The sequence below is a fragment of the Suillus discolor genome (genome assembly GCF_016758755.1).
Source record: "Suillus discolor strain FC423 chromosome Unknown F5147scaffold_55, whole genome shotgun sequence".
Lineage (NCBI taxonomy): Eukaryota > Fungi > Basidiomycota > Agaricomycetes > Boletales > Suillaceae > Suillus > Suillus discolor.
This window is the reverse complement of record NW_024541302.1, coordinates 24,913-51,190: the sequence shown is the minus strand read 5'-3', so window position 1 is coordinate 51,190 and position 26,278 is coordinate 24,913. Positions and strand designations below refer to the sequence as shown.

At 48.4% G+C, this 26,278-nt stretch overlaps 5 protein-coding genes across 5 annotated transcripts; 2 read left to right on the top strand and 3 right to left on the bottom strand.

Annotated features, from left to right (window-relative positions):
* Positions 1–144: 144 nt before the first annotated feature.
* On the top strand, positions 145–5,334 carry F5147DRAFT_754626 (uncharacterized protein). The gene is made up of 14 exons (XM_041440293.1): positions 145–480; positions 530–1,390; positions 1,446–1,616; positions 1,667–1,865; positions 1,914–2,670; positions 2,720–2,953; positions 3,005–3,549; positions 3,597–3,661; positions 3,714–3,797; positions 3,851–3,939; positions 3,993–4,099; positions 4,150–4,242; positions 4,296–4,415; positions 4,466–5,334. Exons 1-14 carry the CDS (start codon positions 215–217, stop codon positions 5,048–5,050), a joined length of 4,176 nt encoding a protein of 1,391 aa, XP_041289409.1. The 5' UTR covers positions 145–214; the 3' UTR covers positions 5,051–5,334.
* On the bottom strand, positions 5,328–9,134 carry F5147DRAFT_747172 (uncharacterized protein; the record flags this gene model as incomplete). The annotated part of the gene is given in 11 exon segments (XM_041439919.1): positions 5,328–5,780; positions 5,862–5,951; positions 6,050–6,350; positions 6,408–6,520; positions 6,570–6,904; positions 6,924–7,157; positions 7,210–7,754; positions 7,861–7,979; positions 8,168–8,748; positions 8,797–8,883; positions 8,939–9,134. The coding sequence occupies 11 exon segments, from the start codon at positions 9,132–9,134 to the stop codon at positions 5,328–5,330; spliced, it is 3,054 nt and encodes a 1,017-aa protein (XP_041289408.1).
* Positions 9,135–12,975: 3,841 nt separating this feature from the next.
* On the bottom strand, positions 12,976–15,328 carry F5147DRAFT_747171 (WD40-repeat-containing domain protein; the record flags this gene model as incomplete). Its single annotated transcript, XM_041439918.1, has 11 exons — positions 12,976–12,994; positions 13,015–13,135; positions 13,177–13,455; positions 13,482–13,511; positions 13,546–13,625; positions 13,666–13,785; positions 13,821–13,962; positions 13,996–14,002; positions 14,195–14,320; positions 14,382–14,565; positions 14,616–15,328. 11 exons carry the CDS (start codon positions 15,326–15,328, stop codon positions 12,976–12,978), a joined length of 1,821 nt encoding a protein of 606 aa, XP_041289407.1.
* A 632-nt stretch (positions 15,329–15,960) lies between these two features.
* Positions 15,961–18,371, top strand: F5147DRAFT_839248 (cytochrome P450; the record flags this gene model as incomplete). The annotated part of the gene is made up of 12 exons (XM_041444202.1): positions 15,961–16,168; positions 16,222–16,351; positions 16,401–16,589; positions 16,639–16,790; positions 16,853–16,968; positions 17,033–17,162; positions 17,218–17,231; positions 17,280–17,469; positions 17,520–17,573; positions 17,624–17,833; positions 17,894–18,020; positions 18,075–18,371. The coding sequence occupies 12 exons, from the start codon at positions 15,961–15,963 to the stop codon at positions 18,160–18,162; spliced, it is 1,608 nt and encodes a 535-aa protein (XP_041289406.1). The 3' UTR covers positions 18,163–18,371.
* A 3,641-nt stretch (positions 18,372–22,012) lies between these two features.
* F5147DRAFT_582288 (uncharacterized protein) lies at positions 22,013–23,145 on the bottom strand (the record flags this gene model as incomplete). Its single annotated transcript, XM_041431644.1, has 4 exons — positions 22,013–22,402; positions 22,460–22,609; positions 22,677–22,744; positions 22,914–23,145. Coding segments are annotated over 4 exons (840 nt in total), but the record flags the coding sequence as incomplete, so codon positions are not given.
* Positions 23,146–26,278: the final 3,133 nt, after the last annotated feature.

Here is a 26,278-nt window from a genome sequence, read left to right as displayed (position 1 = left end):
AGGCACCAAGTGACGGAGCAAATTAGTTTGAAACTAAACAGAGGGGAATCAACGGATCTGAGGCGTGGGTCAGCCACAGATGTCATCAATGAATAATCAGTCATCGGGCGCTGCTTCGGCAAATAGTACGTATACGCTATGACTCTATAAACAAATCCCTTCTTTCCATTAATACTACTCCTCCTTCCTCCCTTCTCTGAGTCCAGGTGCTCATATGGCAAAGTATCGCTCCAGCGTTACTGCCTTGTACAACAAAGTTGTCAACTTCAACGTAGAGTCTCTATTCTCCCGCCATCCTGGCCCGGGCATACCTCGGACTGTCTTCTTCAACCAGAATCTCCCAGATGGCTACTTCGATTCAAAGGGCAAGCCAAAGAAAGAGCATGTCTACCCCACAAACCAGGTCATCTCATCCAAGTACACAATCATAACATTTCTGCCCAGAAACCTCCTAGAACAGTTCAGGCGAATAGCCAACATGTGTGTCTCCACTCTTTGCACCGCCTCAATGACTGACCACATCCTGTAGTTTCTTTGCATTCATAGCCATTCTGCAGTTCTTTCCCGAGTTCTCCACCATCTCTCCAGGTCTGGTCATAATACCCATCCTTATCGTCCTTAGTATCACCGCTATAAAGGATGGCTACGAGGACGTCAAACGCCATCAGTCAGACCGTCACGTCAACCATTCTCAGGTTCGCGTCCTCGCCGGTGGCGATTGGGTTAACCCGAATTTGAATGGTAGAAAAAGTCGGACCTTCGTCAGGGGTATCGTCCCAAGACGCCGTCCAAAGCGGAAAGACGTTGAGGCGGGTAGTGCAACCAAGCAAGATCCAGATATCGAGTACGACCGCGCGGATTCCATGGAGGAGGTTGAACATCATATGTTTGGAGATGCCGGCGAAAATATTAGGCCTCATTGGCACAAAACCATGTGGGAGGATATCCGGGTTGGCGACTTTGTCAAAATCATGAACAATGAGCCTATTCCGGCTGATCTCCTCATATGCGCCACCTCCGAGGACGAGAATGTGGCGTTTGTCGAGACCAAGAACCTTGATGGAGAGACGAATCTCAAGTCCAGAAACGCATGTCCTGCCCTAACTGACCTCCATACTGCTGCCTCTTGTGTTTCCACACTCAATCCATTCACTATCGACTGCGATCGACCGGATACGAACATGTACAGGTTCAATGCCACCGTTACTCGCAATGGAGAAAAGTCCCCAGTGGACGTTCAGACGGTTCTTCTTCGCGGCACGGTACTCCGGAACACGGAGTGGGTCATCGGTGTCATTCTTTTCACTGGCGCTGAGACTAAGATCGTCCTGAATTCTGGAGGCACGCCCAGTAAGCGGAGTCGAGTCGAGAAGCAGATCAATCCCCAGGTGTAAGTCTTTTCCATCTTGGGTCTCTTCTGTACCTGACTCGTGCTCTGCTTCCAGCTTGGCAAATCTAGCTATTCTGGCTATTATGGCAGTCGTGTGTGGCATCGCGGATTCCCAGATCGAAGCCGTGCAATACGCAGAGGGTGCCCCTTGGCTATACGGCGATAACGTGTCTAGTGATAACCCAAGGATTAACGGGCTGATCACTTGGGCATTTGCGCTGATCACGTTGGTGTTCATGATCCCTTCTTCCATTCAAAACTGATCGATCATCACAGGTTCCAAAACATTGTACCCATATCCCTGTACATCTCAATAGAGTTTGTGAAGACGTGTCAGGCACTCTTCATCTACTTTGACTACGACATTTTCTACGTAAAGAAGAACCAACCGACCGTTGCCCGAAGTTACAACTTGTCCGATGACCTTGGGCAGATAGAGTACATATTTTCTGACAAGACCGGTACTCTGACACAGGTACGCTTGCTGTGGCTCATCTGCATCCCGATTTAACGTTCTTTGTAGAACTCTATGGTCTTTAGAGAGTGTTCCATCGCAGGAACGGTCTATCACGGTGATCCTGAAGAGGATGAGGACGACGACATCAAGAAAACCTTAGGAAACAGTTCAGACGTCGTTCGTGAAACCAGCAACGACTCCTCCTATGCTTCGACCTCCGGGCGTGGGGATGATCCTGCCGTCCCATCTGCTGCGGATGCCACCGCCGTCAAACTCTCTAGCGGTGTCCTCAAACATTTCAGGGATGAGCGCCTCTCCCAAGATCTCGCACGTGCAGTAGAAGCCGAACCGGATTCAGAAAACGCTGCTCAGGCGCGGTCGCTTAATGGATTTTTTTCCGTCTTGGCACTTTGTCATACTGTTCTAACCGCTGTCGACCCTGCGACAGGCGCCATCGAGTACAAAGCACAATCACCTGATGAGGCTGCTCTGGTCCAAGCTGCCGCGGACGTCGGGTTTATCTTTCGCGGACGTGAGAAGGAGATTCTGCTTTTGCAGACCCCTTTCTCGAAGGAGACAGAGCGGTATGAACTGCTTAATATCCTGGAGTTCACGAGCGCACGGAAACGGATGAGCATCATCATCAAGAAACTGGATGAACAAGATGGGAGACTGTTCTTGCTTACGAAAGGCGCGGATAACGTCATCTTTGAGCGGCTGAAGGCTGGTGGAGATGACTGGAAACGGACGACTGAGGCACATCTGGAGGACTTTGCGAATGCTGGATTGCGGACGTTGACTTTGGCATACAAGGTTATTCAGGGTAAGTTAAATTTGGCTCGTGCCCCTACTTGGCTAAAGGGTTTATGCAGAGGATGAATATGAGGCCTGGTCTGAACGTTATCATGAAGCCTCTACTGCCCTGGAGGACCGTGAAGACAAGATCGAGGCAGTTTGTAATGAAATAGAACAGGACCTGCGACTTCTTGGTGCCACTGCCATCGAAGATCGACTCCAGGATGGTGTGCCAGAAACGATCGCTGATCTCAAGGTCGCGGGAATTAAGGTCTGGGTTGCTACCGGTGATAAGCTCGAGACTGCCATCGGTACGTATTCATTCTCTTTTTCAGGGTCTGTCTGACAAATCTTCGATGCAGCTATCGGGCGCAGTACGAATCTCATCGCCGAGGACTCCAATATTATCATCATCCGCGGTAGCGACCGCCCGGTTGAACACCAGATGATTCAGGCGGTGGAGGAATTCTTTCCAGATAGCGGCATACTCGATGAACATAGTATTGCGTCTAAATCACCTTCAACAGAGTCGACCAGCGCCTTCCCCATGCGGCGGCTGAGCTTGGGGATCTGTGATATCGTCGGAGACGACAACGGTAATCGACCTGGGGGATTTGTGCTTGTCATTGATGGCGCTGCGCTGGACCACGCCCTTCCGGATGACAACAACAAGGCTCTTCTTCTCCGTCTTGCTACGCAATGCGAGGGCGTCATATGTTGTCGTGTTTCTCCGCTGCAGAAAGCACTTGTGGTGAAGATGGTTAAGGACGGTCTTCACGTGATGACCCTTGCTATTGGTGATGGCGCGAACGATGTCAGCATGATTCAGGCTGCGGACGTTGGTGTCGGCATTAGTGGTGAGGAGGGTCTGCAAGCTGTCAACTCGTCGGACTATGCTATTGCACAGGTGTGTGATTTGGTTCAGTCTTGGACATGTCGCTCATGATAAAATAGTTCCGGTTCCTCAAAAAACTGCTCCTTGTCCACGGTCACTGGTCTTATGCTCGTAACGGGATCATGTTAGTTTGTTCATTTGTGCTTGATACTGGTTCTGATGCTTTTCGGCTATAGGATTGTGAACTTTTTCTATAAAAACATTGTGTGTATCGGCGTGTTGTGGTGGTTCCAGATCTATTGTGGCTGGAGTTCAGCCTAGTGAGCTATGCACTTGTCTCAATCTTGCATAGCTGCTGACTCTTTTCCCAAAGCGCATTTGAGTATACTTACCTGTTATTCTGGAACTCGTTCTGGACGATTGCTCCTGTCCTCGGAATTGGCCTGTTTGATCGAATAGTTGGTAAGATCATATCACTAGACATACGAGCTACAGGTTTCTAACGAATTGCACAGATGCCGATGTTCTGATGGCCTTCCCTGAACTGTATCGCTATGGTCGCGAACGGACTTGGTTTTCTATGAAATCGTTCCTCATCTACATGATTGATGGAGTCGTACAGGTACGTTATACCTTTCCTTGGGTCGTATTACCCCCCTGACATCCATGCAGTCTGTTCCTATCTACTTTATCATCACCTATACATACTTCACGACTACTTCTCGTACTGATGGATACGGCATCGAATTGTATGAGTATTCAACGGTAAGCTTTGTTCATTTAACTAATGTTTTGTTATTGATTGTCATCCTCGGCAGACCATGGTTTTTGCCACCGTTATGGCTGTCAGCTTGTTCAACGGCCTGAACACAAATGTCTGGACTGCCTGGGTCTTCTTTGCTGTCTTCATCGGTATCATTATTCTCTGGATATTCACGGTAAGTTCCTAGCGCTCTTTCTGTCATCTATGAGACTGACGTCGCCACAGGCTGTATACGACGCAATCAGCCCGGGATGGACAGTGACTAACGTCTACGGCAACAATTACTACCTGTTCACGTCGGCCTATTTCTGGTTGTGTCAACCCCTCGTCATCGCCATCGCTCTCCTTCCAAGATACCTCTATCGCGCATGGCAACTGGGCTACGCGCCTGGGGACCTAGAGATGCTACGCTACATCCGGAAGACACGGCCCGATCTTGACATGGCAACACTCCGAAGTGAATCGACGCGCTCCAAGCCGTATGCGTCTTCAAGGCGGCGTACATCCTCACACATGTCACGAGCGTCGATTGCTTGTTCCAGCGTCGATAACTTATCATTAGATCGGATGGCACAAGATCCGCGCGGTGCAAGCCGAACAGACATGTCCACTGGTATTCGCTCCGTATACCGCGGATTCGACTTTGCGACTGAAGAAGGTGGCGTTGCAATGCGACGCATGCAGACCAATCTGTCAGAGCGGAGGCAGAGTAGCCGCAACCTGCCTTCAATGCGGCAGAGCCCGCCGAAGCGCAGCCTACGTTTGTTCTCCTCTCTGCGTCGCAAAACTACTCTCAAGAAGGATGATTGATGATACTTTTCAAATTGCATGCCATGGTTTGCTTCTTCACATTTTATTCATCATTCATCGCATTGTGCTGCTACTCATCTCCCCCCTTATTCCCCACTCCACGTGTATGGTCATACTCACTGTATTCCTCATCCTCAGCTACTATTTATGACACCGGGATATATAAACACCTCGACGACACACCTGATAAATATACAAATATCAGAATTACTAATACACTATATACTGGGATGTAAATGAAACAAATAAAGATAGGGTAAAAAAGATAACATGACTTTCAAACATCGGGACTGTCGCTGTTCTGCAAGAACTTAATCTTCTTCCTGGGGCTAGGGGTGGAAATAACGACTTCCACGAGCTTGCGCTTCTTGGACATTGGTGGTTCAATAATGGTAGTTGCAGGCATACAATTCGGCGTTCGAGAGCGTGCAGAGGATCGTAAGCGAGTAGAGTGTTTAGAAGAAGTTCCTTCGTCTTGGTCGTCGTCCATGTATACGGGGATTGGTGCAACGGGCAGAGCATCAGCGTCATCCTCAGATTCGCACATGCGCTGCACCTCATCTTCTTCGTCGTCGGATTCAACAATATCCTTAGCTTTGCCTCGCCGCTTCTTGGTGTTTCCCTTTGACTTCCCCTTCTTCCCCGTCTTGTTTTCATCCCCTTTACCCTGCTCGTGAACTGAACACAACTCCACAGCTGTTCCGGCTCGGAGAAGGACGTCGATCCAGAGCTGTAGTTTATGGATGTCAGCTGAGATACGTGCGCGGGGACTCGCTGACATTGACCTTTTGATTTTCCTGAAGACTATCACCTGGGCCCTTAACCTCGACGAACTTGCATTTCCCTGTATCCGCATTCCACACAAAGAGATCTGGACCGCCGGAGCAGCGCCCAGCATAATCTTCACAAAAAATATGACATATCACAGACAACGCTGTCCCGCCAAGACACTATGACTGCGTCAATGACCAGCCTTCCCATAACGGAATTCACACTCACACGAACTATCTTTACAATCTCCCCTTCCTCTACCAATTCCCAATCTACACCCACGCACCACGTCTTGCGTGCTCTATGCTCTGCTTCTACTCGGTTCACAATTTCCTCTCCTCGTCCATCCTCGAGTTCCTTGAGCCTTGTTTCGATGGGTTCTCGTCGAGCATGATAGAATGCGTCTTCTGCAATATCCAACGGTGCAGTCTGGAAAGGGGTCTCGAAGGCACCGGGGATGGGGAGGAAGATGATATCCCAGAAGAGGATACCAAAGAGGGTGGTGATGATTCTAGTTTCTGAGTGTATGCTGCGGAATTGAGCGATCATGAGGGTGGAAGGCGAGAAAGGCGAGAGATAGACATACCCTTTGAACCCCTGGTCTTCGTACCATTGTAGTGCGAGTATCTCGACATTCACTTCTAGGTTATCTCGTCCAACCCAGATGGACTTTCCTTTCTCCTCCTTCCGTTCCCTTATCTAGGAACAAGTCAATATTTAATTTCTCATCTAGAATACGAGAACTCACCTCGGCTTTGATGGAGACAGGCGTCGCATCCACTTTTGTCACGCCAGGCTTTTTTGGTGACAAAAATTTAGTGATGTCTCCTGCTTGAGTGATAGAAACTTTTGATTTGGCACTGTCATTGATATTCCGCCCGGAACGGTCGAGTTTTAAACTCGCTGCACGGTGGCGCACGCGCACTCCTTCAAAGGAGACCAACACAAGGGGTTGGAGGTTCCATTCGTTCGTATGCCGATCTGCAGGCTCAACTTTGAGCTTTTTTTCAAGAGCTGTCAAGCGGCGGTCAAGTTTGGGACGAAATACTATCCGGTAATTAGTCAGGATGCAACGAACATTAGCTTCAGGATCCCAACCCACCAATATGTGTATCATCATCTTTTAGAGCATCGAGGCATGCCGAAAGTGCGTCATCATATCTGACTACATATTTCTCTAGGATCAGCGCCCGGCGCTCGTGCCACCTCCCCCGTCGTCCACGACGCCACCGCCTCTGCGCAAGCAGAGACTCGAGAACACTGAGTTCATATTCGTGTTCCCCGAGAATACCGAGTGCATGCGCGCCTTTACAGACGAGGCGAGTTAGGACGTGCCCTACAAAAAAAGTTAAGCAAGTGGGTGCATGTGGTGGATGGAATGTACATACCGCTTTCAAACCTCTCTAATCCATAACCTCTCTCTTTCCCCTCAAGACCACCTTCATTTTTCATCTTTACCAGAGCCTGCCAGTGTGGATACACCTCCTCGAAAATCTCCTTCACTAGTCGCGCCCCACGCACGCGGACAGAGTCTGATTTCTCAGTGTTGCCAGACACACCAGATCTGGATTGCGGCCTGCCCTTGCTACTTGAAGCAGGTGTTGCAAAGGTGTTCGATACAGGGGTCTGCACAGTCTTCGTAGAAATTGGTGTCTGTGGTGCCCCAGGTGCAGCGCTTGGTGTCACTGGTGTCTTGAATCGAAGCTCATCGGCGGCTGGAGTCTTAAATTCCCTCTCAGTTCCCACTGCTGCAAAGTTCCCGGCGAACATGGCATCTACAATTTCTTCTTGATCAAGCGCTTGTTCGTAAGCGAGAAGAGCATCACGTGTAGGCCAGATATCCTTCGTACGCGTGGAGGCTATATTTGCGTAGGAGCGCTTCTTAAACCGCGAGAGCAGGGCGGGCAGAAGAAGACTTTGAGAGGATTGAGTCCTATATGATAAGTTAGACTGGTATAGAGAAACGAAAAGGCACAAGAAGGTGCAGGGGGAGAAGAAGAGACGCACAGTCTGAAATATATTATGTTTGCCCGCCTCACGAACCGATGAAAGCTCTCATGTACACGCACACACTTGCCGAGTGTACCGAGAACAATATCGCGCAGTCGTTTCTGGGCTGTCTCGCGAGCAAAAGGGAGGGTAGTTTGTCGAAGAATGTCTGATGATGTGAAACTTGTAGGAATTTTGGATGTTGATCGAACCTTGGACGCCATCGTAGCACAGGCGAATGATGATATTAGTGTCGACTGCGTGCAAGAACCTCTTAAAAGAGCGTGTATCATTTCGGACTGTATTTGCGGAGATTCAGAAGATCAGGCTAGACGTGACAAGGACTTGAGGACACACTTTTGAACTAGTTTTGACACGCATCTGCTTTGCGATGCGACGCAGTTCGTCGACTTTGAGGCACTTGAGGAGGGTGGGAAGGTCCATTTGAGACTCGTCCTCTGCTAGAATGACTCCGGGCTCTGGAAGTGTTTCGACGTGGTTCATAAGCTTGGTGTCAGCCATAGGGAGGTCTTCGAGTTTTATAGAAGAGGGACCAGCAAGAGCGTTTGTAGCAGAGAGTGTTGCATCTAAAGGTATTGGGACTTCCTCAGTCTTGATAACAAGGGGAGTAAGTGGTGTGGGTTGATACAAGTGCGGTGCAAGTATTTCCTGAGGTTGCAGAATGTGTGAAGGCAGGGAACGTGGTGGGTAGACATCATCCGAGAGGTCTATTATTTCCCTCTCCTCTACGCTCATCTTGACGGCCTCTTCATCTATAGTGTCTACTTTGACTTGACCTGGTACAAAGCATATCTCGTTGATAGCTTGAATAAGCCCTTCTTTGCTACCTATTTCAGTTTCATATTTGAGGGAGTCTAGACGGTGCCATGCATTGAATTTTCGCAAAAGAAGCTTCGTCATAAGAAACTTTGCATTTGCTATTTATCACTGAGTTTAGCTCATGAGGATATGGAAAGTGAACATACGCGAAAGTCTGTCATATCTCTGGAAGTAATCAAGTTCTGGAAGGTCAAATAAATGTGCCTCGGTTTCTATCAAAGTCCCGAGCATGTCTGAGTATGCGCGTATTCAACATGCTTGATCATAAAATCTTGATATATGACACACCTTCAAAAAGTCGGACATATACATTGACCTTCTTGTCACATGCGTCTCCTGTCTCCTGATCGTGGTTCAAGTTGCAGAGCTCTCCCAGGTGCTCACTTTCACATATTTTGGTTTCGCATGAGTAGTCGCCTTCAATTTTGCCGCCGGAGAATATGAGTGTACTAACTGAGTCCGCTTTTGGTGAACTTGGGCTCATTGTCGGGTTGATGCATGATTGAGGCGTGTTGATGCTCTTGCGGACGTATCACGATCACGTGCGTTTCATTTGCCCGTTACCATCATGATAATTTCAAATTCGGCACTAATGATGTACTCATTCGCCTCGCGATGTGAAAACGAGTTTGGTAGTGATGCGGGCCAGTAGGGCCAGTAGTCCAGCAGATGAGAAGCTAGGGACTCTGCATGTCCCCACCGGCGATTATTTGCAACTGTGACTAGTACACCAAACAGCAAGGAAAACTCGGTAATAGACCCATTCGTCTGCAAGTGCAGGATGACTTGTCAATACACTAGGTTGGCCATGCAAGTATGGGATGAAGTCACGAATCATTGTTTGCTCTGTTAGCGTAAGTAATCCAGAAAATCGGTATGACCGGCAAATGAGTGGTATCTACTCAGCTGAACAAGAGAATGCTGCGTACGATGGTAATCCTCTACCGGCAACACGATTGAATTGCATAAGTGTCTTTCAATACAGCCAGTAACATCTACCTCAATGAAAATGCTCAGAAGGTACAAGAAGCCTAGCGGGAACCTGAAGCGGATCGTGATAAACATGGGAGGCACCTTGCGAGAACCGCAAAGCAGCTGCTGTGTGGGGTATGTGCGACGTCTAGTGGGGAAGAGGGTCTGGTACTTCCAGTTTGCAACGCTGCTGACGCAGTTTCATTGACCACATTGGATGTCTCCGCTGGCGGCGTGCTGCTGCTTGAGGCACCAGCGTGAGCTTGCCAGTTGCGAGGAGGATGTTGTAGCTGCAGCAACCTGTCCCTTTTTCCACTGTGGGCATTAGCGGTGCGCTGCGAGACATTATCAACGTCACTACATGGATGTCGATAATTCAGGAAAGCTTACATATTTGCCTCGTGTTGCAAAGACGTCCACAAGAGGAACTCCACGTGGGCGAGGAGTTTGGTCCTGAGAAGCGGAGGAGCGAGAAAAAATACGATCTACCATGTTTTTGATTTTGGAGCCTGTGGCGTAGCGCGTAGTGCCGGCGCCATTGTTGCGTCTAGTTGGATCAAACTGTCAGAGGATGGTGAGACGTGCATCAGATCTACTGTATCATATGGACTTACATCATCGAAGAATCTACTAGTCGGTATTGGAGCGCGTTTTGGGCGAGGCCGTGGGTCTGGGATGGTTTTCTGCAGGATTGGAATTAGGGATTGTACAAAACAACGAGCGTGAAAGCGGCGTACCTTCTGAGTGGACTATATGACAGGTCAGCGGGCGTGAAGTATGATACGGCGAGTGAACTTGCTCACCTGTTGGAGCACCTTCTCTGACTCGCTCAGAGGAACTGTCCATGTGCGAACGATGTTGTCGCCACAGCCAGTAGCGATGAGTTGGCTGTCCTCGGAAAATGCCACGCAAAAGACTTGATCAGGGTGCTCAAGTGGCTCGCTGATGGGTTCGAATGTGGTCAGGTCAAAGAACCGCGTGGTCTTGTCGAGTGAAGTGGTTGTGAATTTGTTGCCATTGGGAGCAATGGCTAGTGAATGAAAGAATCTGTCGGTGTGCGCGTCGAACTGTTTGATGATGTCTCCGGTGGTAGCATCTGATATTCGGATGTCTTTGTGGTTTCCACTGACGAGACCATCTGGAGTGAATGCGACTCGCCATGCCCGCTGTTCTATTTTCAGCAACTCTTCTCCACTTGCTGAATTCCAAATGATGATGTGCTCCTCTGTGCCTGCTGCTAGTTTCGTCCCATCGGGGGAGTACGACACCGAGTATGCATCACTGCCCACTTTGAGTGGTCCGAGGACTATTTTTCCTGTCTCCCTCTTCCACACGCATGCCGTTTCGTCGCTGGATGCACTTGCAAATGTCTTGTTGTCCGGTGCAAATACGATGCCATGAACCGCTCTCTCGTGGCCCTTAAACGAGACGGGCACTCTTTTGAGCTCTCTCTTGTTTGTCACAACTTCCCACACCAGGATGCTTCCATTCCTTCCTGCACTCGCTATCCAACGTCCATCAGGGGACGCCGAGACCGCCCAGACTTCGGCATCGTGTCCCAACAAGGGCTCTCCCACTTGTTTTCCCGTGTCCAGATCCCACACCCGGAGACTCTGGTCGGCTGAGCCAGTGACGAGGAGACGGATATCGAGGACGAAAGCTACCTCGCCCACAGCCTCCTCATGACCCTTGAGTGTCAGTTCAACAGGCTGGGCGGGCGCTTTTGTGGATGCTTTGTGGGTGGCGACCACCATTCAATCTTGTTCGGTGTCTCGCTTAGCAGGAATACTGAGGGAGCAGCAATCACTTAGTACATGCGCTATAGTGAGTAGTCGTCAAGTTGCATCTTCTGTAAGGTACTGACCATCCCTGAACCCTGGTGTCAGCTGTGCTGTAGACACGTGGTGTCCTGTACACGGATCATCTTCAGTGCTTCTTCCAGGAGCTTTCTTCAGTAGGCGCTGTGGCCGCCTTTACTGTGTTTCAGCCTGCCATAATTTCCCGGCCATGTTCGACTCAGTTGACCCGAAATCTCTTCCTGCATATTGTACTGATAAGTGATAACATGAATGTAACAAATCAATCGCTTGATACTGATTGGCTGTGGTAATAGCACCATCCAGGGTCAGGTTGAGGGAGAATGAGATGTTCGTTCCTGCCAGCATCATTGGTTCTTGAAAGTGGCAGCTTTGCTCCATTGCATGGTTTCTCCTGAGCACTGCAAGCCAATTTATTCCGCGATTACAAGTTTGACCACCATGCGGACACGGAGCGAGAGATGCTGAACTGGCCCATATACGCGCGAGGCTCGGCTAAGCATACCGTAAACTGCTATCGATATAGCGGGCGTCAAACTATTTAAAGAATGTTGCAGTCTCCAGGCTCAGGTGGGTGGTGAATTATGAGTGGAGCGTCCGATGGAAGAAGCATACCTCATGACCAGCACTGAATAGAGAACGCCGGCTGCAGACCGACTCGGAGGAGTCTCCGAGTTCAAGTTATTTTACGCTCTTTGTCTGGGGAAAGGTTTGTCTTGTATTCACTGCGCGATCTCACATTCACGTGCCATTAATGTTGTCCATGCCCATATTTCATAACTTTTCTAAACCTGAAGGATGCACTCATCAACAACGTTGTTGTAAGGATGCAGGCTCACCGTGCGTGCACTAGCCTCCCAATTTTGTCAGGTGAGACTCTCAAGCCTTACTTGTTCTAGCTTATAGAATATTCTGATTGATATTAGTCGATCAAGCAGTGGAGATTTGCGCCGAAGTACTTCCTTGACATCGAGCATGTTGTCCAGTCACGGATCTGTCGCATTGACCTGCCGACACCATTGGACAAGGATTCAGATCCCTGATGGAGAGTTTGCCTGTGCCCTTCTCCACTGCATAGATTACACTCCGGTATACCTCACCACGCGCCAGAGGACAAGGTCCACGTTGATCACGAGGACCTCACGCAGCTCTGGAGATTTTCTCCCGTAAATGAAACAGTGGGGCAATGGTTCAAGTTGGCGAGTGGCGTACTCGGTGAAGCTCTGTTGTGAGGTTTTGGTTGTTGGGGGCCGTGTTTCAAGAGGGGAGTTAACAACTCAATGATCGCAGTCGCTGAAATTCGTCGGTGGTGTAAATACGATGGCTATTCTCTCCATCATGTGTTGGCTCATACATTGTCAATTGATCCCTCGAGACGTAGAGAATCATCCGATCGGAGCACATCACATTATTGGTGAGAAGCGGAGCACTGGGAAGGATCTTACAACATCCTACTGGCTACACTAGTGTGTTGCGAAAGGGTATCATACAAACCAATACACCGGTCCATCTCCCAAAAAATAACCTCAGGGACGCTCAGTACCCTCTCCTCAGCCTATCATTTTCTCCCGCAACCTCTGATTCTCCTCCCTCAACTTTTTCACCTCCCCACCCCACTCCTCCATCTCCTGCCGAAGCCCGCGCCCCATTCGCAGCATGTCAACGTGCAGCGCTTTTATGTCTGCGTGGTTTTGGTCTGCATGTCCACAATGAGCCCCCGGAAGAGCTCGTATGCACCGCTTGCTCCAGATTGCATAGGAAACGTGCCTGAATTTCGCCGGAGCGGTGATGGAACCCAGGTCTGTGCCACGGGTCGGCGAGGGGAAACTTGCATCGAGAGCTCGCGCTCGCGAGTCACTTGCGCCTCTTCTTCGTCTTTTTCCGCGGCGTTTAATTCCTCGTACTTGCCAACATCTTCCGCATCCACATTGACTTCTTTGCCCTTTCCCTTATCCTTACTTCCCCTGGACTTTGCGGTACCGATAACATTAAGGCCTGTGCTGCCCGTCTCTGTTCCTCGTCCTCCCTACACTTGTTCTTACCCTCGGTTTTGGCTTCAACGACTATTCTTACTGACTGTCTCTTTATGTCGGCCACGGGGGTTACAGGGGTCTATCGGCAAATCCGGAGACGAGATTTCTGTGCGTGCATCCTCGTCTTCATTGGCAGGCGTCTTTGAGCGAGCGCTTTTCCCTCGTCTTCGATGAAGAGATCGATATTGTCGACGGGGCGCGCTTTAGCGAAGACCCTTTGGTTCTCGTGCCAACAATTAAGTTCGACGACGTCCTTGTAATCTCAGAACGAGTGGATGATCCAGAAGCAACCCTCGTCCTCTCTCGTTTTATCCTGTGCGCATCGAAGCCAGTCTAGTGGAGATCGACTCAGCAGGGTGCGCATGGATACCCAAAAGCCTAGACTTTTGGGAAGATGCGGCCCGTGTATTCGATCGCATTGGGGTATCACTTGCATCATCAAAGATGTTTTCCCGCGATGTAGACACACTACTGCGTAGTGCACTAGTTACTAGTTTTTGAGACGCATGTTAGCGTTCTCTACATGTATACTGCATAAAAGGTAACCCACTAGAACTTTCGGTGCTCCTGCCACCATGCGGTGATATAGGATTCCTCGACGGTGAGAAAGCACCTCGATTTGAGACACGCCTAGTTGGCGTACTGGTCTCTAGAGAATTCTGCTTCTTAGGTGTCCCAGAAATGGGTGATTTTATTGACGATATCCCATTCTTTCTCGGTACAGCAGCCGTCACAGGTCGGAGAGGAGAACGAACGCTTGAGGCTACTTTGGCACGAGCACGTACAGGAGAGGAGTTTGCTGGATTGGAAATACTCGGTTTAACAGCCGACGCAGTTTTTAATCGTTTCTGCTTTTGTCGTTAGATTGGGAAAGATAGCGAATTGCTAGTGTGTGCCAAAGATACGTACCTGAACAGCGAGACATAGTACTCCTTGTCCAGTCTCGCCCACAGAAACCCTCTTCATCTCCTTGTCCAGCTCTCTGAGATTGAGAATCCTTAGTCCATCCCGCATACCGAGGTAGATAGCTGCACCCTCGGGTGAAAATGTGATCGAGGTAATGAGTTCCGGGGACAAGACTGTCTTGAATAACCTATGTCAAGGGAGTTAGTGCATAATGAAATAGAACACGTGTGTATGTACCCCTTATCCTTATCCAAATCAACAAGGCTAACGCTGTTTGTGCTGGCAACAGCAACCAGCGTCTTGCTAAACGGGCTGCACGCGATGCCCACTACGTCCCGTCCAATGCTGATACATTTCACAGGCGCGGAAGGCTTGTCCACGTCGTAAACCAGTATATCATGGCCAAGACCAAGAAGGAGGCGGGTTCGAACATGAGGATGGAATGTCATGGTGCTCACAGACCTAGGAGCACTTGTGGGGAGGGGGAGAGATGTATGTTTGGCAGGGACGAGTAGATTGTGAATATGCACGCCCTTTGAAGAGGCGGAAGCAATGAGCATACTGTCGTTTGACACAACCAGCGCGGTAATCGTTGTTCCATGGGATTCGAGGGTTTTGAGCACTTTTGCTGATCCAGCTGCGTATTCCAGCATAACCACCTTCCTCCCGACGCCCAGTACTATATTTCCTGACGGAGTTACTGCCATAGTATTTATCTCACTTTCCTCCCTGGACTGCACGTATATGGCCTTATCCAATCGGCTTTGGGAGGTCATGAAGCGATCAATGCTAAAGGGAGAGGCAAGATAGAGAGATGAGTTATCGGGGGACCATGCTGATGCTATATATTGAGATAGAAGAGGCTGGGTTATTGGAAGGAAAGATGGAGGATTCTTTAGAGTGACAGGAGAAGTCAATGCGAGGGCTGTCGTGGTGACCAAGGCAAGCATGTTGGTCGTGTTGTGAAGTTATCACTGGTTAATTTTCAAGGAGTGGTTAACAAGGAACGAAGGAGGACGTGCAAAGTTGTAACAGCTTCCTGGTATGACAAGTTGAATGATAAATATGTTATACAGAGGATTGATTAAACAACGATCCACGGCACGCGATTCAAAACAGGACGCGTCGGTCATGTGATACAAAACCCTCACATGATGTGAGTCCAATAATAGATTCGTTCTTGATCTACCGTACTACCCGCAGGAGCCCATTAATGATGGAGCACCAATACGCACATACACCTCCATGTATGCAGTTCAGCCGGTCATGATGATGGCACACGTTTCTCGCTTGCCAAACCTGATAATATATTGATTGGCTGTCCATTCTAGCCACCTCCGCCCTCATCTCCCTTCCCTCAGGGTTCCTCAGCACTGTCCCACAGACCGCGTCAGCGTCAAGCCTGTCTGCACCTGGGCACGCGCTTAGTCATCCTCCCCGTCATGCCCGAGTACCCAACCGCAGCAAAGCACAGATAAGCATACTAACTTAATAAGCTCTCGGTGTGGTAGTAAGCGGCTTTTCAAGTGCAGTTACAACTTGATGTCTGTCGCACCTTGAATATCCACACACCGCTTTAACCATGTTTTCTTCAGTCGATGCTCGCCTTGTTGTGCTCGCCGTCTTACTACCTGCTTCCTTTGTTTTCATCACATCCCTCAAGCGATTCATTAGGAACAGACAAAATAAACTTCCCCCTGGCCCAGTGCCGCTCCCACTGTTAGGAAATGTCTTATCGATAGACACCAAGGAACCTTGGTTGACTTATACTAAATGGGCTGCTGCTTATGGTACGTGATCAGACAGTACCATGGTGCATATGTTGTGCAAATCATCATATCAGGAGACTTGTTTTTCGTGCGACTTTTAGGCCAGGAAGTCGTGGTGATCAATTCTCAGCACGTTGCGAAAGCTTTACTGGACAAGCGTTCTCGCATTTACTCCGATAGACCATACATAGCCACACTTGAGCCGTGCGTTCTTCTGACATTCTTCCATTTAATCATTATGAAGTACAGACAGGTTTGGTTGGTTGGTCGTCTTTGGATTCACAGGCTATGGTGACGAATGGCGTCTTTGCCGACGACTCTTCCACCAAACTTTCCATACCGACTCTGCACTCAAGTTTCGTCCAATGCAGATCAAGCGGGCCCGTGAGATGATCGTTAATCTAATTGATGACCCTGAACATTATCATTCTCACTTCGCAACGTCAGTCAACGTGTTTGTAAACATCGAATGATTGTTAACCTGTTCATAGACTCTCGTCATCAGTTGCGATATCAGTGACATACGGCTACCAAACCAGTCCTCGTGATGATCCTCTGGTCCGAATCGTAGAAAATGCACTGGCTATTGGCCTTCGGGTGGCGACCTCAGAGAGAGCAATCTTGCTCAAAACCTTCCCCTTCTGTGAACTCATCTCTTTTTCTTTTTCTCATGAAAAATAGTTGACATTCTGTACTCTGATGCAGTACTGAAGTTACCTGACTGGTGTTGGGGATCCTCGCTCAAACGCGAGGCCCAAGCTTCGACCAATCTCATGACTGAAATGACGGAGGTGCCGTTTCGATATACGCAGCAGCATATGGTAGGCATCTTTCGTTTTAATAAATATTAGTTTTGTCCTAGCTGTTAATTGCATGGCCGTCAAGGCGGAAGACTTGGCCCTTGGTCAGTTTTCAATGGTGGCAGAAAATCTTCAACGAATGGAGAAGCAGGATCACACATCTAGACCATTGTTTGAGAGTGCCTTGAAGAAAGCAGCTACTTCTGCTATTGCAGGTTCGTCATCTTTTACAAGGGACAGTATACTGCTCTTTGATGCATATCTACGTAGGTTCATACGAGACGGTTAGTGGATGTCCAAACCATATTGTCCACCACTGAATGTCTTCGCAGAGTACTTCGTTATTGATGGCTTTTGCTCTTGCCATGGTGTCTTACCCAGATGTTCAAAAACGCGCACAAGCGGAGATCGACTCAGTGGTTGGGCGGGACCGCTTGCCTACATTTGAAGACAGAGCGTCACTACCATATATCGAATCAGTTCTGCGGGAGACTTTGCGATGGCAGCCTGTTGCACCCATTGGTAATCTTCCTCGCTGAGGGATCAAGCCTGCACTAAAGATGATATCATAGCGCTACATGCCACCTCGGGTGATGATATATATGACGGTTACTTCATTCCAAAAGGTTTGCCATTTTTGTCTAATGAGCAGATCATCGGTAACATCATACATCAGGAGCGACTGTCATGTGCAATATATGGTCAGATACATTCTGTCCAGGTTTCGAGATGCTGACGTTATATTGCAGGGGAATTACACGGGATGAAAAGCGGTACCCCAATGCATCTGTGTTTATGCCAGAGAGGTTCATGGACGCCGATGGTGCGCTGACGGACGACGATCCAGCTGAATATTGTTTTGGCTTAGGCCGACGTAGATGTCCAGGTAGGTTGCGTTATTTCATTGCCGTATTGCATGTGATGAGCCAATGCATTCTTTGATCAGGCCGGTATGCTGCTGATGCCTCAGCGTGGTCTGCTATCGTTACCATGTTGGCCACGGTGGAGTTTTCTTTTGCCAAAAATGACCAGGTGATCGAATTCACCCCCGAATTCTCGACGGGACTATTTCAGTACTTGCTTTCTTGTGTTATTTTATCCGGTTACTAATATCTTCACCAATCTAGTTCCGTTACGGTCTTTCCCTGCAGTATTTCGCCACGTTCTCATGTTCATTCGGGACTCCTGGGTGCCGCTTTACGAATGGCAGAGTAATATGTATACAGTGAAAGACCCGTCGTTGTCCTTTTCTATGTTCTGACTTAGGCCAACTACCAATCAGTCTCCTAGGTGTTCTTTTCGTGTCACAGTACTCTCGGTGTACCTATATTTGATGCGTCCTTTTTCCAGTTCGAGTTGTGTTGACACATACCTTGTTTGAGTAGTTTTGATATTTGTTTTCGTTAGCAAACTACTAAGGGCCTGTACAGACTTGTACAGACTTACGGCCATGATCGATTTTCTGCAAGTGAACGTTTGAAGAGATGCGTCAGTCACATGATGTAAACAGCGTGAGTCTAATAATATATTTGCTCTCAATGTTAAAGTTTCACGTCTACCTAGGCTACCCATTTCACTTCCTCTTCTATCCGCAGGCGGGGTCCCCTGTTTAGTGGAAACAAGGGAGCGAGAATATCGGAAATGATTGCCTCAGTGAATGGGTTGGCACATAATCCTCCATATAACCAATATTAATGTTCTCCAAGTCGCAGTGCCATTGATGATTGGGCAGTAGGAAAACGTACTATGTGAGTAGTCTTTCACTGTTGCTCCTAAGTGCATGGAGGCTGATGATGTACTCCCAGTGATGAGTATAGTTCGCATTATAGGGACAAGGACGAGTCGTTCCCGCTGCGGTTTTCCTTGTGAATTTTTATCGTCTACATGGTATGCAATTTAGATCTGTAACAACATGCTATCGCATCAGTCGAATATGCCATACACCCCATCCTACTGTGCCCCTTATCAAGCCAACTTTATCATGGCGCGTTGCTACCCCGATAACCTTTGCAAACCAAAATCCTTCTGAAGTAGGCATAGCAAAGCATCATGCATCGCGACAAAGAGCCTGTTTGTGTCAAAGATATGTGCTACGGTGATTGGTCTCATCTTGCGGCTTTATACCCCGTTCTAACATATGGTATTACAAAGCCAACTTCTAAACAGTAGTCGACGCCCAACCATCCTTTTCCAACACCAACTTCCACACGCAGCTTCGTCTTCGCCTCACCCCCTCCGATCACCATCGCCTACTTGTTCTTCCGTTCTCCCGGTGAATACACATCGTAAGCGCAGTGTTCCTTGATATGCTCAGAACAGGCTGATTGCGGACGAGCAGCTGCTTACGTCTGAACTGTCTGTAATTCATCTCCGTCGAAAGTTGTTCGGGTAGTTGGATGATAGCACCGTTTATGCTATTGGGCACGACTTCGAGCTTAATTGCAGTGAGCCATCTATCTGGAAAAGGAGGCAATGAAATGTGGTGAGGGGAGAAGATGGAACTGGATGAGGCAAAGTGACCCTTGTCGAGTGGTTGTTCAAGATCACATTGAGTTGCGACTTGCACAGTTTATTTCGCACGGGAAAGGAATTCTAACGCGATGGGAGGAGAGTATGTAAAACATAGTGAATGAAATCTTCTTACAGCCCTAAACTGTTTTGCGAGTGCGATCCCATTAAGTAGAACGGAATGAAGGAGTGCGAGATGGTAAACAGGTATTGTGTGGAATTTGTAGAATGGGAATAAAACTTCAATCAATCAACATAAGTACATGCCCAAAGTCCGACCACAGATACAAACGTGAAGACAATGTGACCTATTACTCTTTGCGACAATGTGCCATGATGTGCCGTGTGCGACATGACTCAAGTCCAGCTGCAGGGCATTGCTGGGTATCACCAGGGTATTGCCTGGGGCATACACCACCGGGTGGAAATTGAGCGGGATCCAGAGGAGAAGTTGTCCTTCAGGACCTATGATCCATCCCTCTTTGTTCGGGATGTAAGGGACTGGGGTTTCAGATTCGAACTCGGACTCATTCAGAGGATGAGGATGAGGATGGGGCTGGGATTTGAAACTTGGAATCTTGGAGAAAGGAGGAGGTGGAGTGAAGTGCGTGAGTCAAGTCGGATGAGAAACATATTGTAGGTGCTTCAAATGATCGGTGCTGCCGGATTAGAAATTCTAGATCCCACACCTGGATGGTCTTGTCGTCTGACCCAGACACAATGCGTTTGCCATCAGGGGAGATTGCAACAGACCGAATGTGTCCGGCGTGCCATCGAATAGTGGCTACTACCTCGCTCACATCCCACACCCGGACAGTCTGGTCATACAAGCCAGACATGATGTGATTACCATCTGAGGAGATCGCAACAGTGTGAACCCAGTGAGTGTGACCTTGGAGAGAGGCACCCACTTGCTCGCCCATATCCCACACATGGATAGTCTCGTCTTCTGAACCAGATACAATGCGACATACATCCTGCGAGTCGAGTCGTGAGTAAGCCTTGCCATTAACTTTGGTGCACTCAACGAGTTACATTGCTGCAGTAGTCACCTTATTGGAAGGATATAGTTTATCCAGGATTATCGAGTCAAAATCCTACATGTGAGTAGTAAGAATAGCCATACTATAGGTTGTGTCATTCTACTGACAACTTACTGAATCGGAAAGAGGTTTGGAACTGTGTAGAACAGCGAAGGGCGAGCGGGACACGACGAAGAGCAGTTTTGTGTGTCATGGTGGTTGCTGGAGTGGCATTCCAAATGACATGGCGTGACATCATGCGACACCACAAGCATTACCATCAGTAAACCGAGGAGTCCTTGACATGGTAGGGATTGCTATTGTGTTGTAGAGTTATCACCGGTTGATTTTCAAGGAGTGGTTAACAAGGAATGAAGGAGGACGTGCAAAGTTCCTGGTATGACAAGTTGAATGATAAATATGTTGCAAAAAGGATTGATTGATCAATTGAATAACGATCCGCTGCCGCAGCACGCGATTCAGTGTCGGTCATGTGATACAAAACTTACCTCTGTCGGTCATATGTCTAATACAGTAGACTTGCTCATAACATATATGGTAATAATGTATATTTTTCATATTGTATTGGGTTTGGGTGGCTCCCGTTGTGGTATGCGGGGAAATGGCCAGGATATTGTATAATGTATAATGTATAGTGTTTGGTGGTCCAATATACAGTATGACACCTAGTTTACTAAGGCCCGGGGTGGTCGGAGATCCTGCAAGTAGCATGAAATTTTTTCATTAATGCGCATCTAGTACTAACTCAATGGTTCCCGACTCCCACGGTAGTGGAGGAGGGTTTTGTCTGCAACAAACGTGCCGTTCTCTACCAAATCATGCATGGGAAACTGAGAGACCGACTCTAACCGCCGTCCTGCCCATCAACCACATCAGGAAAATCAAAAAAATTCTTAATGAACCTTAGATAAACTTAGCATCACTTAATAAATATTTTAAGTCGGATTCAGCCAAAAAACATTAAGGGGATTGTGACTTGCCACAAGTAGGGTCTTCGGATGAATCTGACTTAGCTGCTCTGATTGCTGTGCTTATTATTAGAGCTAAGTGAAAGGTAGTAGGGTCTTCGGCTGAATGTGACTTAGCTGCTCTGATTACTGTGCTTATTATTAGAGCTAAGTGAAAGGAAGTACTAGTAGTACGGTACTACTGAGGCTACTACTAGCAGAAAGACTGTTTCAAAGTACTTTCAGGCTCCAAAGCTTCAAAAGTCAATATTAAGTAAAAAACAACTGAACTTTTGCATGGGTGACTTAGGGCTGTTTATTGCATGCGCACCACTTAATGTACCTCAAACTACTTTACTACGCTCTGAAAGGTCCTGAACTGAGCTTGAGCGCACCCTTAAGGACATAAAATCACTGAGATAAGTCAAATGCAGCATGATAAGAATCTGTTCAAGTCACATGCAGTAGCATTCAAGTTGTGCAAAGTAGTACTAGTAAAACAACGAAAAAAAACAAGAATCACCGGTGCCAGCTTCAAGGAGGAATGAACAAGCGACTTTGAGGCTCCTACTCCACATCCGAGTCAGATCCATCATTTCCCTCGGACTCGGTGTCGGATATGCCCACCAGCTGAGCGTGTTCATCCAGATCAAGGTCATCCTCCACAGCAGCATCATCAATGTCATCGCCAGGACGACTCTTCTTCTTCGAGAATTCCATGGCAGATGCAATGATGACTTCGAACTTGTCTTCGCGGAGATTCTTCATGATAGCCTTCGCATAGGCGCGCGTCGATGTACCCCAGGAGATGTCGTTGAATCCTGTTTGCCGACAGGACACCTTGCCAGTCGACTGATTCATCGTCTTCGGCAACGAGATGCTGGTTTTGTTCTTCGCGGCCTGAACCATTTTGATGGTGAGAGTACGAGTAGACCAGAGAGTTAAAGCTCGTTCGACCTAGTTAAAATTGTCAGTTCGTGAGTTTCGAGAATAAATAGGATGATGAGTACTTACCGCAGCACATGACAATGCGAGACCCCCAGCAGGATTTGCTAGTACACCTGGCTTGTCTACCCCAGGTATCTTTTGGGCACCACGGGTTGCGGTGAAGTGTGCACCGAAGGTTTGCACAACAAATGCGCCTTGATAAAGGCCCCGGAATTTCTGCGTTAAGCATTAGCACAACAACAACAACAACTCGGAAATTGATTGAGACGGAAGGAGTACGTACAGACTTGTCATCACCATTTGCCTTCTTGTATAAGAATCGAAGGTTGCTGAGTGTGAACACTGCGAATTCTGCACGATTGTCATCAGAGTCCCTCAGCGAGTCCTGAGACTCAAAGTACGCAATGACAATTGCGATAGCTGCAGAGCCAATGTTGCTGCGGTAGGAGTTGGCAACTCGCTGGACAGCCTATATTGAAGTAGATCTAAGTTAGTACTGTGTTAGTAAAATTGAGCGCACTTACGATGTAGTAGACTGAACTAAGGCTTGTCACTGTGTGGCCGATATGGGGAAAGATCGCATCCCATATCACCTGCATCTTCTCACAGGCCAGCTTGGCGGGAACCTCCCAGGGATTCGCCAATGTCGCGACATATTGTATGTATGTCGAGATAAAGACACGGCGCCAGATTTTGGGATCGATGCCTTCGGGGAGGTCGTCATTGCTGGGTTTCTTCGCTCGTTCAGTTTGACGGGCTATTGGCTTGACGGGGGAATCTTTAACAAGAGCCTGTAGTAGTCAGTAGTAGTAGAAATAAACATGACATCAAAACAGACACTTACTGAGCTCGTAACTCGTTTTTTCCCTTTGGGAGGGCTGGCGACTGCAGCCTCACGTTTGAGACCTTGAGTCTCATCCTCGTCAGAGAGCCCTCCATCAATGACTCCAAGGTGATAGTTCTTCTTGGGTTCTTCTTTGATGCGAATGACCGGTTCTGCGTGAGAAATCAAAACGTTGTTAGTCAGGACTGAGTTGGACGATGATCGAGTGCTGCCATTGGTCAGGGGGGGAAGAACGGATCCATTGCGGCGCGAGGCTGATCTATTTTTAAAAATGCTGGGCTGGCTGGTGTTGGCCTTGCTACCAGGCTTTGAGTTCTCTGGGATGCTCGCAGCCCAATCATTGATGCCAGTTGAAAATTCCTTTGAGTCCATAGCACTAGCAGAATCACTGAGAAAAAAATAATAAAGTGTCGTTTCGTCGAGAGTGAGCATGATATTGATGGACAAGTGACGACAGGAAAAGAAGAAGGGAACTTCGTACCTTTTCGGCTGAACCGATTTCTTATCATGTTGCTGCTTCCCCTTCCCCTTATCATCTGACTTCTCCTTCGCCTTCTCCGTCACCTTCACCTTCGCCTTCTCCATCACCTTCCTGCTACCCCTTTCCTCAGTCTGACTACCACGAGGCTGCGCCTTAGGTGTGTTCTCATTGCTCAATGCTGGCATTGCCCACTGAGGCTTAGCTGGGATATCAGTAAGCATAGGTTCGTCATCCGAGTGATCGGCTTGCTGAAGGGCTGATCTTTTGCTGTGAGCTGCTGTAGGCGTCGCATCAATGACCAGGACATTCGACTCCGTATCTGAGTCAATGCTTATTGTGCTGGGAGGTTGGGCTGTCTTCCTCTTCTTCCTCGTCTCCTGCTCATTTGCCTCTTCCAGTTGCGCCACCTTAATAGCATCCCGCACCTTAGTCTTCTCAGCCGGCACCTTCTTGCCCTCCCGTTTGTCGATCCTTGCCTTCTTTTTTGGTGGCGAAGTAGGAGTTTCACTCAACTCTGAGCCATCCATGCGGGTGTCAGTTGTTTCTGAGGCTTGGGATGGATCTGGGTTGTAGGTGCTGGTGTCAATGGCGGCATCGTCCATCTCGACATCAGAAATGAATCCGTCGTCTTCAGGAGGCGGAGTGAGTGATTTTGCACGAGTCTTCTTTGGAATGGGCTTTGGACAGGGCTTTGACTTCGGTAAGACTGCAGCCCGCGGGGTAGCATCGGTTGACGCATCCTTTTCTGCTTGTTTCTTCTCATATTCAGCAACATGCTTGATCCCAGCGCCCTTGGCACGTTCCTTTTCTTCTTTGGCATCTAACTTAGCCTGACGCTCAGCAGCTACGTCTGCAGCCGTGCGACGTTTCTTCTTCGGGACCGCGTCTACAAGACCAGGACGCTGAGTTGCATTCTTGGTGCGGGTAACACGGCGAGTAGACATTGGTGAGTCGGAGTGGTGGAAGGAGCAAGACGTGAAAGGTGAGCAAATTTCGTCAACTTTACGATGGTGGTAGTCGTAATACTAACTAAAGTGGTTCAAATCGGGACTTAGGGTTTTGCCATGCCTCACCAGCATGGCACACTGGCATTGGACTCCCGCTCTGGTATGTGTTCAATGATATCTATACAACTGATATCGATCTTTTTTTATCTACAGAGCTAATCAATGCTCACCCAGATGTCGAATGGAACTCTGCGATTGAACTTGTGCGTGACAATCTCGCCACATTTTCTAGCCTGCAGGCAAGCATGTTCCTCGGTATGTGCTCATGTCTATTCAGTGGTTCAGAGAACGCTAATATGAGTTTATTATGCCAGATACAGCAGTCTTCTCAATGTTCACCCAGATGTTGAATGGAACTCTGCGATTGATACGGCAGTCTTCGCATCGTTTCAGCTTCGTCTTCATCCTCCACTCGCATCGTTTCAGCTTCGTCTTCATCCCCCACTCGCATCGTTTCAGCTTCGTCTTCATCCCCCACTCACATCATTTCAGCTTCATCTTCATCCCTCCAGCCCGTTCTGCTCACTATGGCTGCTGTACATGGTCCCATACTACCTGCCCATCCCTCTCCATTCCGCTCACTATGGCTGCTGTACATGGTCCCATACTACCTGCCCATCCCTCTCCATTCCACTCACTATGGCTGCTGTACATAGTCCCATACTACCTGCCCATCCCTCTCCATTCCGCAATGCTCAGAGTGTGCCCCATTCCAGAATGGGCTATCATCCCGCACCCTTGGTCAGTCTTTAGTAGCCGCTCGTCATATTCGCACTAACCTGCAGTGCTAGATCAGGCAACCGATGACGGCAAATTGGACCATCATCCTTCACGACACCATCATCCAGCCCGTTCTGCTCACTATGGCTGCTGTACATGATCCCATACTACCTACCCATCCCTCTCCATTCCGCAATGCTCAGAGTGTGCCCCATTCCAGAATGGGCTATCATCCCGCACCCTTGGTCAGTCTTTAGTAGCCGCTCGTCAACTCATCCCCCACTCGCATCGTTTCAGTTTCGTCTTCATCCCTGACTTGCATCCCTCACTCACATCATTTCAGCTTCGTCTTCATCCCCACTCGCATCATTTCAGCTTCATCTTCATCTCTTACTCGCATCGTTTCAGCTTCGTCTTCATCTCTCACTCGCATCATTTCAGCTTCGTCTTCATCTCTCACTCACATCGTTTCAGCTTCGTCTTCATCCCCCACTCGCATCATTTCAGCTTCATCTTCATCTCTTACTCGCATCGTTTCAGCTTCGTCTTCATCTCTCACTCGCATCGTTTCAGCTTCGTCTTCATCTCTCACTCGCATCGTTTCAGCTTCGTCTTCATCCCCCACTCGCATCATTATCACTTCGCCCAGATGTTGAATGGAACTCTGCAATTGAACTTGTGCGTGTCAATCTTGCCACTTTTGCTAGCCTGCAGTCCGCATGTCAAACACTTTCTCTAGAAGAGCCCACTACCCTGCCCTTTTCCCGATCTGGATCTCCTGGTGATCATTCATGCTGTCCAACTTAATGGCTGCCTCATTGTTGGTACGTAGT